At 37.0% G+C, this 13,146-nt stretch overlaps 1 protein-coding gene across 2 annotated transcripts; it reads left to right on the forward strand.

The window, feature by feature from the left end:
• Positions 1 to 101: 101 nt before the first annotated feature.
• On the forward strand, positions 102 to 12,739 carry ccar2 (cell cycle and apoptosis regulator 2). 2 transcript variants are annotated; one of them, XM_082157976.1, is made up of 19 exons: positions 139 to 254; positions 521 to 550; positions 649 to 734; positions 814 to 928; positions 1,901 to 2,036; positions 2,262 to 2,379; positions 3,964 to 4,104; positions 4,260 to 4,470; positions 4,560 to 4,670; positions 6,017 to 6,180; positions 7,385 to 7,511; positions 7,625 to 7,750; positions 7,874 to 8,011; positions 9,188 to 9,424; positions 9,505 to 9,651; positions 10,764 to 10,872; positions 10,957 to 11,145; positions 12,003 to 12,175; positions 12,260 to 12,739. In XM_082157976.1, exons 2-19 carry the CDS (start codon positions 539 to 541, stop codon positions 12,305 to 12,307), a joined length of 2,388 nt encoding a protein of 795 aa, XP_082014102.1. In that variant the 5' UTR covers positions 139 to 254; positions 521 to 538; the 3' UTR covers positions 12,308 to 12,739. The 2 variants fall into 2 exon arrangements, with proteins under 2 accessions (XP_082014103.1, XP_082014102.1); XM_082157977.1 differs by lacking the exon at positions 521 to 550 and having other exon boundaries at positions 102 to 254.
• Positions 12,740 to 13,146: the final 407 nt, after the last annotated feature.

A 13,146-nucleotide genomic window follows, 5' to 3' on the forward strand; every position in this document is an offset into this window, starting at 1 on the left:
CGAACACGACCGTCTATGAAGAATAACAAAGTTTAGAAAACCATCTATGTATGTTTACGTCACATTTAATGTTTTTGTGCGATCTCTGATGTTGTAATTTCAACCAAACGCAGTTTAAGGCGTTTCACCTGTAGTTACTCTGGCTTGCCGGTTGATGGCGCTGCCGCCTGAAACGCCCGTTGGAAGAAGAACTGACACAAGACAAACAAAAGCATCAACGTAGAGGAAAATAAGACCACGAACACACAATACAAGTAAGTTTTACCTTTTAAATGTCGCCTCATGTTGTTTAATATCTCTTCTATCAGTTTCGTCTTAAATAAAGATCTGCGGATTCGGGAAAACCGCACTAAACTGCCATTACTGTAATGCTAATGCAGTAAGGAAGTAAATATCACACATGCTGCTGTTGACCCACACAACAAGCAGACAAATCACTGCACATTTATGTCTTCATGCATTTATATTGTGTACGCACGTGTCCCGAAGCACTCAGTAATACTTTCTTTTGCATGCAAAGGAGAAAGGAAAATCTGATATGGAGACACAGGTACATACGAGAGGAATCTGTTCAATATTATTGTGCATAAGAGCAAGATACACGTTCTCATGTTTTATTGTGTAAACGCTGAATGATTCTGTGTTTAGATGAGGCAACGTGTGTTTACCGGGGTGGTCACACAGATGCAGGAGCATCATGGGATTGTGGATCAGGAGGTTCATTTCCCAATGAGGTTTGTGTGTTTGTGTTCTTCTGCATGAATCAGTCATAATCTGATGTGAGATCTGAGGTTTGGATGGTTTGTGCCGCAGTGTCGTGGTGGGTCGAATGCCACTGGTGGGTGAGAAAGTGTTGGTGAAAGCGGTTCAGGACCCCCTGAAACCCATCAGCTGGACGGCACAGAAGGTCCAGACCCTGAACGGACAGGTATGGAGCAACGCTTTGAGATCATACGTTAATAACACGTCCTTAAGAAGTTGTTGTATAATAGAAATCTACAATTTGTTGAAATATTTGGTCCCTCTTTACATTAAAGGGTTAGTTCACCCAAAATATAAAATTATCCCATAATTTACTCACCCTCAAGCCATCCTAGTAGTATATGACTTTCTTCTTTCAGCCAAACACATTTAGAGTTATATTAAAAAAGGCTTCATAATGAGAGTGAATGGTACCTTGCTTTTTGAAGCCCATCATAAAAGTAATCCATACGACTCCAGTGGGTTAATAAAGGCCTTCTGAAATGAAGCGATGCGTTTTTGTGAGAAAAATATCCATATTTAAAACCTTATAAACTAATAATCACCGGCTTCTGGCAACGACCTGGGCATGTTCCTAGCTTTTCCTCAGAAACTTTATTTAGAGCATAGAAATGTGAATTTCCACCAAGCATGCACTTCCATCCAAGGCTGCATTTATTTGATAAAAAATACAGTAATAACGTGAAATATTATTACTAAAAAAGAACTGTTTTCTATGTGAATATATTTCCTGTGATCAAAGCTGAATTTTCAGCATCATTACTCCAGTCTTTAGTGTCACATGATCCTTCAGAAATCACTCTAATGTGATGATTTGCTGCTCAAGAAACATTTAGGATTTTTATAAATGCCGGGAAAACAATGAGTATTCCCAAATTTTTATTATTGGAACAAAATGTTAAGTTTGGCATAATTGTAATATACTTATTAACATTTATATTAACTAGTGATATCTGTTAAGTGAAAGCCTTAGTGTGTTAATAACATAAAATTAAAAAATTTTATCTAAAATGAATTTTTTTCTAGAAGCATGTAAAGTTACTCCATATTTCTTAAGAGAATAATGAATGAGTGTATAATGAACAGGTTATAGTTATGCGTGATCTTCAGTCTCTTTCTCCGGGTTTCTCTCTGCCAGCCGTTCAAATCTCCCCCTCCGCTGCTGCCGTCCATGTCGACCAATATGAAGCCTGGCATTTTAGGGACCAAACCTCAACCCCTGCTGAAATCTCCCAAAATACCACCGCTGATTCCCAGTATGCAGCCAAACCCTGGTACGTGACGCAGTGTTGTTATCATTAATTAAAAAACTCCTACAGTCTCCTACAATCGATTTACATGTATCCAAGTTAAAAAACAACAAATTTTTCTCATAATATAAATTACATTGCAGCATCACCTAATTTCTCTCAGTGTCTGAAACGGTTTGATGAATAATACTGAAATAGCACTGATGTGAGGAGCTGTCCATAATGAACGCTGTGTGATGTGTGTCACAGGTGGAATGATCCAGATGTCCCATCACCAGCAGATGCCCTGGAACGGCCCGTTTGACGGTTGGGGAGGAGGACGGAAGAGACACCCTGAGATCATGGGAGGACGGAGAGGTGGACGCTGGTGAGACACAATGACCTGTGTGGTCTGTCTATACTGTGTACTGCATTATGCTGCATTGTTGAAGTCACATGACCCCACTGCATCCAGTTATCATGTCCTTTAGCATTTTGAATTCAATTGTTTTAATAGAACTTTTGATAATAATGAGTCAAAATAGAGGTTGACCCATCCGGATCATTTATCAGACTAGAAATGTGAGGTCAAGTTGTTGGATGCATTAGTTCATGCAGTGTGTTCTGTTGTAAATTGCATATTAATATACACACAAAATTCGTTCGAAGTTTTGGGGTCAGTAAGATTATTTAATCTTTAAAAAAAAGAAAGAAAGTATCTTCTGCTTTCCAAGGCTGCATTTATTTAATCAAAAATACAGTAAAACAGTAATGAGAGATATTATTATAATTTAAAAGACTTTCTGTGTGAATGTAGTTTAATATGTAATTTATTCCTGTGATCAAAGCTGAATTTTCAGCATCATTACTCCAGTCTTCAGTGTCACATGATCCTTCAGAAATCATCAGCTAATATTATCAATGTTGAAAACAGTTGTGCTACTTAAAGGAACACTCCACCGTTTTTTTGAAATAGGGCTTGTTGACCTTCTTTCCTACATTTAGATAGGTGGGCAAATGCATTTTTGTCTCAGTGCATGCATTGTTTTAGTTTGACAGGGTCGGCGCTAGCTTAGCTTAGCACAATGAATGGAATCCTTTGTTGCCAGCTAGCATGTCCTGAGTAAAAGTGATATAAAAAAATAAAAAAAACCCACCTAATTACTTCTTGTGGCCTGCGTATTCACAACAAGTACAAATAGTGATGCAGATTAACACTAGACGATTTCCTAGGCAGATATTGACTTATATATTAAGGACTATATTAGGGGGAAGCACAGGCGAAGCACTGCTACTTGGGCGTGATATCTCTGCGCCCAAGTAGCAGTGCTTCACCTGTGCTTCCCCCTAATATAGTCCCAAGTCAATATCTGCATAGGAAATCGTCTAGTGTTAATCTGCATCGCTATTTGTACTTGTTGTGAATACGCAGGCCACAAGAAGTAATTAGGTGGGTTTTTAATTTTTTTTATATCACTTTTACTCAGGACATGCTAGCTGGCAACAAAGGATTCCATTCATTATGCTAAGCTAAGCTAGCGCCGACCCTGTCAAACTAAAACAATGCATGCACTGAGACAAAAATGCATTTGCCCACCTATCTAAATGTAGGAAAGAAGGTCAACAAGCCCTGTTTCAAAAAACGGTGGAGTGTTCCTTTAATATTTGTGTGAAAACGGTGATACTTTATTTTTCTCAGGATTCTTTGATAAATAGGAAGTTCAAAAGAACAGCGTTTATTTGAAATAGAATCTTTTGTAACATTATAAATATCTATACTGACACTTTTGATCAATTTAATGCTTCTTTTCTGAAGCAAAAGTATTGAATTCATTCTGCATACTTCTACTGTACTTTGTAGTTAGGATGCCATTCACATACTCCTGCCCAATATTTGGTTTAAATGAACCGATTTAAGCGCCTCATCTGTTATTTTTGACCTGTTTTTACCACGCTGACATGTGTCCTTCAGGGAGGACGGTGGCGGAGGGCAGTGGGGATCGGACGCCATGCACCAAAAACGCAAAAGATGGAGGGCGGAGGAAGTGCCCAAAAAAAGCAGCTCCGTAACCACTCACAGAGCGCCGTTATTCTCCTGTTTCTCCAGGGACACGTAAGTCAGGCGAAAGCCCAGGACGTTCTGATGAATGAATGAGGCATTTATATAGCGCTTTCATATGTACTATACACCCAAAGCGCTTTACAATCATATCAGGGGATGAAATGATGAACCGTAAACTCATTGTCTTTTCCTCTTGACTTTTTCAGCCAGGCCTGTGGTTATCTGGAGCTTCAGCGTCGGTACCCACACCTGCACCTGACCTCTAACCTCTTCCACCTCCAGCTGTCCTGGACCGAGAGCTTCCCGCTCAACCAGCCCCTTCCTCTGAGAGGACCGTGTCACTTTCACATAGGATCAAACCAGACAGAAACAAAAGCAGATGTTTGCGAGTCCACAGATGACACTTTCGCTGTTAAGGTACAAGTGTCTCTTTTTTAGTTTTTTTGGATCATGTGGCCATACAAGCCTCACATTCTCCTGAACGCATTGCTCTGTTCTCTCTGCAGGTTCTGTTGTTTTCTATGCCGTGCCTTGAGGACTTGTATTCACAGTGTTGTAACCTCTCAAAGGACGGTCAGATGCAGAAGGAGGCTGTACATCCCACTACACTTCTCAAAGTAAGAACATCTGAGCTCACGGGACGTCCCATGAAGCTACCGAACTGCTGTCGTTCCTTAAAAAAGACCAGAATGAAATCAAAATGACTCTCTTTGCTGTCGAAAGGCAAGACACCACAGGTCAATTAGGTAGAAATATTAACTAATAGAGAGCACTAAACTTACCCAGTTGATTAATCACAGTACATTAAGATAGTTGTTTTATATTACGAGTTTTCTGTTAAGTTGAAGTATGCAAATCAGGCATTATCTGATTAAATATGCACTAATTTGCATTCGTTTCCAGAACTGATTGGATAAAACCATGTTCAAATTTTTTTTAGGAATAAAATGTATACAAGATTAGGAATAAACATCTGCAGAAAGACAAAAATAATAATATTCATAATCTGTAATATTGACTTCTGGTTGACTTTTCTTTCTGACTGATGTAATCGAGGCTTTAAAGGTGGAATAAATAGTATTAAAGGGATGGTTCGGAGTAAAATCAACCATCTACATCAAGTTCCATCTACGTCATTGATTCTCAACCAGGGCACCTCTTCCAATTGATTCACTTAATATATATATATATATATATATAACAAAAACCAGTTGTAATATTAATATTAATGAGGACCTATTATGCTTTAGTGTGTAATGTTGCTGTTTGTGCATGAAAAAGCTCTGCAAAGTTCCAGTTCTTCTCTATATCAGTGTCAGTGATTCTGAACTCCCTGAAACTCCTTCATTGTAGTCTTGAGTTTCTTCCGGGAACAAACACGCCACCATATTCCTCATTTAAATAATTAATATGCAGAATAAAGGGGCGGGGCCTGGTTGAGTTAGTTAGTAGTGTGTTAAACTGGTGGTTATGGTAAGGGGCGGGACATTTCCCAAACACACTCGAAGCGCTTGACCAATCACAACACACTGATCCAGCCGACCAATCAGAGCACAGTGTGCTTTTCAGAAGGAGGGGCTTCATAGAGACAGGAACTAAACAGAGCGTTACTGACAGACTGGGAAGAGACGAGCTGCAACAATGGAGAATATTAGGGAAAATAATGTTTTTTTTTAACATTCAATTATATTATAATTTATTCTAGTAGAGCCCAAAAACAAAATCAAGACTTTAAAAAGGGCATAATAGGTCCCCATAAATACATTACAATAATCTAATTTATTTAAAATGCTAAAATAAAATAAAAAACATAAAATCAAGATATCATATTGATTAATCAAAAAGTCAAAAAGCTTGATGAGAACCACTCCTCTACTGAATATTCTGTATCGCTCATTCATATGTTACATTCTCCTTTATGGTCAAGTTAAAGGAGTTCATTTGTTCTTTCTCTGTGGTGTAGTTCCTGTTGGTGGACAGTGGAGGTGAACTGCGGCTCCCAGGAGGCCTCTGGTCACCCGAAGCTGACGGAGCGAACCCAGTGAAGGACAGCTCGACGCTGGTCAACACTGCGGTCCGCTGCATAAAGGAGCAAACCTCTGTAGATCTCTCATCCTGCACGCAGTGGTCTGCATACTTCACTTCTAATTTCACTTTAATACAGTCATGTTGCACTAGAGTCTTGCCAAAGTGTATTGATTTTTACTTTGCTTCAACTATGCATTTGTAAGTTTCTGAAGTTTCGTATGTCGAAAATTCCTTTTAAAAAATTCCAGTTCTGAAGTTTGGGTTCAGTTTTTTCTTCAAAGAAATTAATACTTTTATTCAGCAAGGAAGATTTAATTTCATCAAAAGTGACAGTAAAGACATTTATAATGTTACAAAATCCAATGTTAAGCAACACAACTGATTTTAACTTTGATAATAATAATAAATGTTTCTTGAGCAGCAAATCAGCATATTAAAATAATTTCTGAAGGATCATGTGACACTGAAAACTGGAGTAATGATGCAGAAAATTCAGCTTTGATCACAGGAATAAATTACAGTTTAAATATATGTGATCAAATAAATCCAGCTTTGGTGAACAGAAGAGACTTCTTTCTAAAACATAAAAAATATATTACCGACTCCACATTATTAGACCCCAGTGTATGTTTTCTTTTACATTTTCTTTTATAAATGAAGTTTTTATTGGTTTTCTTTATACATAACAAAACATACCAAAACAAACAATAAAAAAACAAATAAAAAAAACTTTATACCAAACAAACAAACAAAATAATAATAAATAATAATACTAATTATAGAAATTACATTTCAATGCACAACCGTGTAGACAAGTCTCAACTCAAGCATGTGTCCAGTATCAGTCATCCTTCGAGGCAACCATCTGAATAAAGTTCTCCCACATCTCAACATCCATTTGGTTTCCGGTCACCTTAGCTAACATTCTTTCACATGGTACATTCTCAATCATAAATTCAATCCACATTTTTAATGAAGGACATTGAATATCTTTCCAAAATCGAAGCATCAATCGTACTGCCGTAATTACACCCACAGTAACAAGGGGAAACTCATTATTTTTAATCTGAGGAATCTCAGATTTATCTCCTAATAGGCAAATCCTTCATGAAAATGGAAGGTCAAATCCCAAACATTCTCCAAGATATTTCAGCACAATTTCCCAAAAAGGTTTTACATTTTATTTTAGATGTTTTCACTATGTAAATGAAAGAAATATGTCACCTTGTGTCTTTTACATATTCATTAGTGATGTTTCTAATTTCCCTTAAATGCCTCTTAATATCTTTCTCCCTCTGCAAAGGTACAAGATGGCGGAGCTAAGATATCTTTCCGGAGATAAAATGGAGACCGTTGTGGTGTTGATGCCAGATGTGTGGAATCTAGAGCCAGCAGAAGAAGACTGGGCAAAGCTGCAACAAAAACAGCTGGTACTGACTGCAATTATGCTTGAGTTTATAAACATTATCCATAAGAAATAAGCTTAAAAATCATGACGTCAGAGCTGTCTTCTAGCTCGTCTGTTTTCTTCCCTGTCTTCCAGGATGATTTGTTGCTCTCCGAAGGTCCGTCTGTGGTTTTTCACCCCTCCGATGGGCTGAATCTGTCTGTGGTGTCTCTGTCGTCAATGCTGGAGCCTCCGAGCCTTCAGACACGAGACAGCTGTGAGGTGTGTGTGTGCTTACACACGTTAAATGCAGCTAATTTGAAACTATTAATAATGCAACTAGTATGTGTATTACAGTAAACTGGCTCAGACATGATGTAATCAGCTTCTCATGTTCTGTATCAGGTCACCTTGATGGCGGAGATGTTCAGCGAGATGCTCCAGAGGGATTTTGGGCTTCAGCTGTATCAGTGTCTCTGCCGTCTGCCTCAGGATCCCAGCGTCCCGCTGACCGGCGTCAAAGACGACAACAGCACTCCCATGGTACACAGACGTAACTGAGAGTGGGTCTGGGGAAGCTTCATTCACATCCCATTTCCAAAGGGGCGTCACCAACGGACGTCGTTCAAATGCCTCTAGGCGCAATTGGATAGACCTAAAACCAATCAGAGCGATCGTCATCGTGTAAAGCCCGCCTCAACGTTTGTGATTGGTGGCAAGATTTGGAAAGATTGGAAATGGGCTTGAATGGGCTCTTGGCCAGACTGACTTGCAGAGCAAATCTAAATTTGCCGGAAGTTCGTCTGGGTTTTCCCAGGTTAATGGTACACTAGACCTCATTGCCATACTACAGGTGAAACTCCAAAAATTAGAATATCGTGCAAAAATCATTTATTTCAGTATTTCAACTTAAAAGGTGAAACGAATATATTATATAGAAAATTACATGCAAAGTGAGATATTTCAAGCCTTTATTTGTTATAATTTTGATGATTATAACTTGCAGCTTATGAACAAAATCAAACTTTTTGAGATTTTGAATTTGGGGTTTTCATAAGCTGTAAGCCATAATCATCAAAATTATAACAAAATAAAGGCTTGAAATATCTCACTTTGCATGTAATTTTCTATATAATATATTAGTTTCACCTTTAAAGTTGAATTACTGAAACTTTTGCACGATATTAAAATTTTTCGAGTTTCACCTGTTTAACAGTTTCTATTAATATTTTGAATTAGTTTTTATTTTTAGATTTTCTGTTTTTGTTGTAATTTTAGTTCAAGTTTTAGTAATTTTGTTTTTATTTTTATTAGATTTTTTAAAGGTTTAATTCACCCTAAAATGAAAACTCTTGTCATTAATTCCTCTCCCTCATGTCGTTCCAAACCCGTAAGACTTTCGTTCATCTTAGGAACACAAATGAAGATCTTTTTGACGAAATCTGAGCGATTTCTGTCCCTCTGTTAACAGTCTATTGCCTTTTTTTTGTTGTTTTTTTTGTTTTTTGGGCCTAATAATTTTGTCAGATAAATACCTTAGCCAAGTTTAGTGTTTTGTTCTTGCCTCATTTCAAATATAAAAAATTTAATTAAACTTGCAGGGTCATTAAAAACAAATACCCCCTCCAGACATCACTTTTGGCCACTGCTTTATGTAGAACATCAACTGTTTATGCAAATAGAGCATGAAAATCCAGTAACTTTTTTTTCTCTCTTAAGGAGGATGAGCCCAAAACATCAGACAAACAGCCGGGAAAAAAGAAAGGATTGACCGATGCGAAGAAGAAAAAGCTCAAAGAGAAGGATGAGGAGCTAGACGCAGATGACGTCATTCTGATGGATGAGACTGAACCGGCTGAAAAACAGTGTGAGCCTGTAAAAGAGAGCAAAACTGCGAGCGCAGGAGGAGACGGGCAGAGCAGCAGCGCCTCAGACAATCAGGCGTCCAAAGACGGTGTAAGAGCTCACGTTTCTGCCCGGATCTGAGCCGCGTGTCCAGTGTTTCTCCTCTCACATCTGTTTCTGTGTGCTTGAAGGACTGTCCTGAGGGCTGGACTGCTGAGATTCCTCGTAAGGTGCTCCTGTCCTGCGTGTTCTTTGACCGGCAGCTGACGGGAAGTCTTCGGGAAGCAGATCTGCTCAACATCCTGCTGTCTCTCGGCCTGTTTCTCAGTCACGCTCAGGTTTCATTTCCTCGGAGATGTTTTCTTAGAAATCTGCCAAATAAAAGCTCTAGGGTTTAACATTTGAAGTCAAAGAAATATACATAAATGTTAGTATTGTAATTTTACTGTAGTTCTGTAAAAAGTTATTATTATTATTAAATGCTTGTTTTTATTTTTATTTTACAGTGAAATAATATTATTGCAATGTTAGTATATTTATTGATTTGTTAAATTATTATATTAATTCTTTATTTAAATAAAAAACTAAAAATATTATAATATAGTAATTTTATAATTATATAATTATATAATAATTATTTTGATGTATATTAATATATAGTAATTATATTAATAAAAATAATTATAAATAAAAAAGTAATAATAATAAAAAATTATCTTTATTACTACTATCATTATTATCACAAAATACTTTATTTTACAGTACAACAATATAATTTGCAATATAATATTTCTTTATTAATTTGTTTATTTTTATAATATTAATTCAAATAAAATTAAATAATATTTTGAATAATATTTATTATTATTATTATATAGTCATATTGTATTTGGAAAAAAAGAGGTTTTACCTTTTTCTTGTTTTCCAATACAAATATCTAAAGATTCCTAAATCAAGATACATTTACTTGAGAAGCAAAATGACATATTAAGATATAATAATAATAATAATGGCAGTGTAAAGTTGCACGGGTGATTTACTGAGAATTTGCATGTTCAGTGTCATGTCAGGCGCAAAATGGGATCCGACATGCTGTTTTTGGGCAGTAGTGCTGAAAATGAATGAATTGACTAACACAAACTTATGTTAATGTTAATCACTTTGCATGATTGATTTAAATACTCTCCAGCCACAAGTTTTGCGTCTGAAAGAAAAACAAATAAAGTCTAAAGTAAAACCTAACAGTAGTTTTTTTAAACCAAAGAGGGTTTGCGCTTAATAATAATGTTGATAGTTTATTTATTTTTTCAGAAAACAAGTCATTGTGCATCTCAAGTAAATGTTACATTTTTTTTAGATTCTTGTCCTTTTTTGCAGTGTACCGACGTGCATTCTCTGATTATAATTAAAAAACAATATATCTGAAGAGTGCTCTCCCATCTGTCCTCAGGCGCAGGATCTGGTGAGAAAGGCTGCGGTCGGTGGGCTTTGTCTCTACAGGAATCTGTGTGGCCGCTGGTCAGACTGTGATCAGACAGACGACAGCATCAGCGCTGAGGGTGTGTGTGTGTGTGCTTTTACGCAATCTGGCAATGCATGAAAACACATTTAACACTAAATATGTCATTGCATGTTCCTCTCAGGGAATAAAGCGATGTTGCCGGGACAGCCCAGCAAAGAGCGAGGGTCGGCCCGTCGCTCAAACGCCACAGATCTGATGAACTACAAAGGGAACGTCATTAACCTGCCAAACCTGCTGCAGTCACTGGAGAGCAGCAAAACGGCCCAGCGTGAACTGGAGAAGTGTGTCGCCACGCTGCAATCCAGACTCGGTGAGACTGTAATCAGGGCTGGCTTGAAAATATCGATTTCGCGATTTTTATACCCATTCTAATTTTGAAGAACCGATATTGATTCTTAAATCCCCAAAATTGATCTTTCAGTCTATGCTGTTTCAGTTGATAAATGAACATTGTAACGCGCCTCACATCCAATAAATCAAAATAAGCTTTGTGCTGTTACTGTCAATTTTATCACGAAATCCTAACAATAAACACCACTTTGGCGCTCTTTAATGTGGCGATGACGGATTGCTGTAGCGCCTCAGTTCAAGCGGCACGTGAACGGATCAACTCTTCCGCTTTACTACTAGTTATAGCACCAAATAAACATGAATGAACATCAGAATGTACGTTGAAAGATACAGTAAAACTTAACGAAATCCATATCAGGTGTCATGTAATCGCAATTAATCGATATAGAATCAAATCGGAGGCTTGTGCATCAAAATCCAGACGCCTCTCATGGTGTAATCAAGGTCAAGGTCAAAGTTGATTTATAAAGCACATTTACAAGCAGTCACTACTGCCCCAAAGTGCTGTACAGATACAGGTAACAGCATAAGATAGAAAGCATAACAATTAACCGAAAAGAAAGAAGAAAAAACCTTCTAAAACAGAATTTACCAAAAAATAATAAAAACAAACAACAAATAAAACTATGGTTACAAACAATATTAAGAATATCACAGCTCAGCTTATGTTAAAAGCCAGTGCAAAAAGATGAGATTTTAAAAGTGATTTAAATTTCTCGATAGGTAATGCTTTATTTCTGCCATCATATTCATGCTCAAGTTTTAATGCATTTAAGTTTGACGTCTTTGGTGTGGTTCACCGTGTGTGTGATTCAGAAGCAGCAGAAGCGAGACAGGCCTCTAATGAACAGGAGCAGGGCCAACAGAAAGAGCTCAAGAAGAAACTGGAGAAAGCCGAGACGCTCAACAAAACGTACGAGAAGAGTTTGAGAGAGAACACGGGTCAGATGACATCTGTCATTGAGAAGATGCAGAGGATGGTCGAACAGGTGACGTGTTTGAGTGCTTTATATGCATTTTAGACTTTATAATTCCACAGATTTGTGTTAATATACTATGTTTTTACTGTTTAGACGACGGCCCTTACGAGTGCGAATGCAGGAAAGGATGAGAAGGTGTAGCGCCCCATCGGATGCCCATGCACTAGTGTTTGGGCCGAGGAGAATAAAAGAAAATTTAGTCTCTGTTTCTTTGCTTTAAATTTTTTTTGTTTGTTTTGGGTTTTTTTGTGTGTGGGAAAATGGATGTTTTATCATACACATACACATTTGTAAAGGATTTTATTAATAAAAATGAAAGTTTTCCTGGTTTATTTTAGAATGTAATGTGCTTAATATGCAAAGGAAACGTGGTTTATTTATTTAGTTTTATTTAATTTTATTTTTTTAGTGAATTCTGGCAGCTATGAAAGTATGATCTTTCCACAAACCTGACAATCTCATAAACAGAGATACAGATATGAAAACGTATTCGTAATCCGGTATAACGTTGTTGTTTTTTTTGTCGTCTTTCTTTTTTTTTACGTGATTATAAAAACAGTTTTTTTAATTACAGATCTCTGGTTTGATTTTAACTTAGGAAAAGAAAGGCATGCAACAAATATTTTTTAGACAAATTGGATTTTATTGTATTTCATACTTGTTATTGTGTTCCTTACTGTTTGAAACCATCCACCCCCATAATTATTCTTCAGTGTTAGTATGAGGTTAGGTCTAGACTAAAAATATAGTGAAAGTCCAATTATTCTGGAAATACTGCCTGAATTCTCCCTTTGACATTAAAGTAGTTTGGATCTGACTCAACCCAACTCTATTTGTTAATCTACTGTGATGAACAATTGTGAAAATAAATACGTTTTAATTAAACTAAAGTCTGAAACAATTTTGGAAGGTTTGCAAACAGTAGAATGTCGACTTTAATTGGCGAAAAATATTTTTGTCTTTTTCTCAGGGACCATTTT

This window comes from Leuciscus leuciscus (genome assembly GCF_965113295.1).
Source record: "Leuciscus leuciscus genome assembly, chromosome: 24".
Lineage (NCBI taxonomy): Eukaryota > Metazoa > Chordata > Actinopteri > Cypriniformes > Leuciscidae > Leuciscus > Leuciscus leuciscus.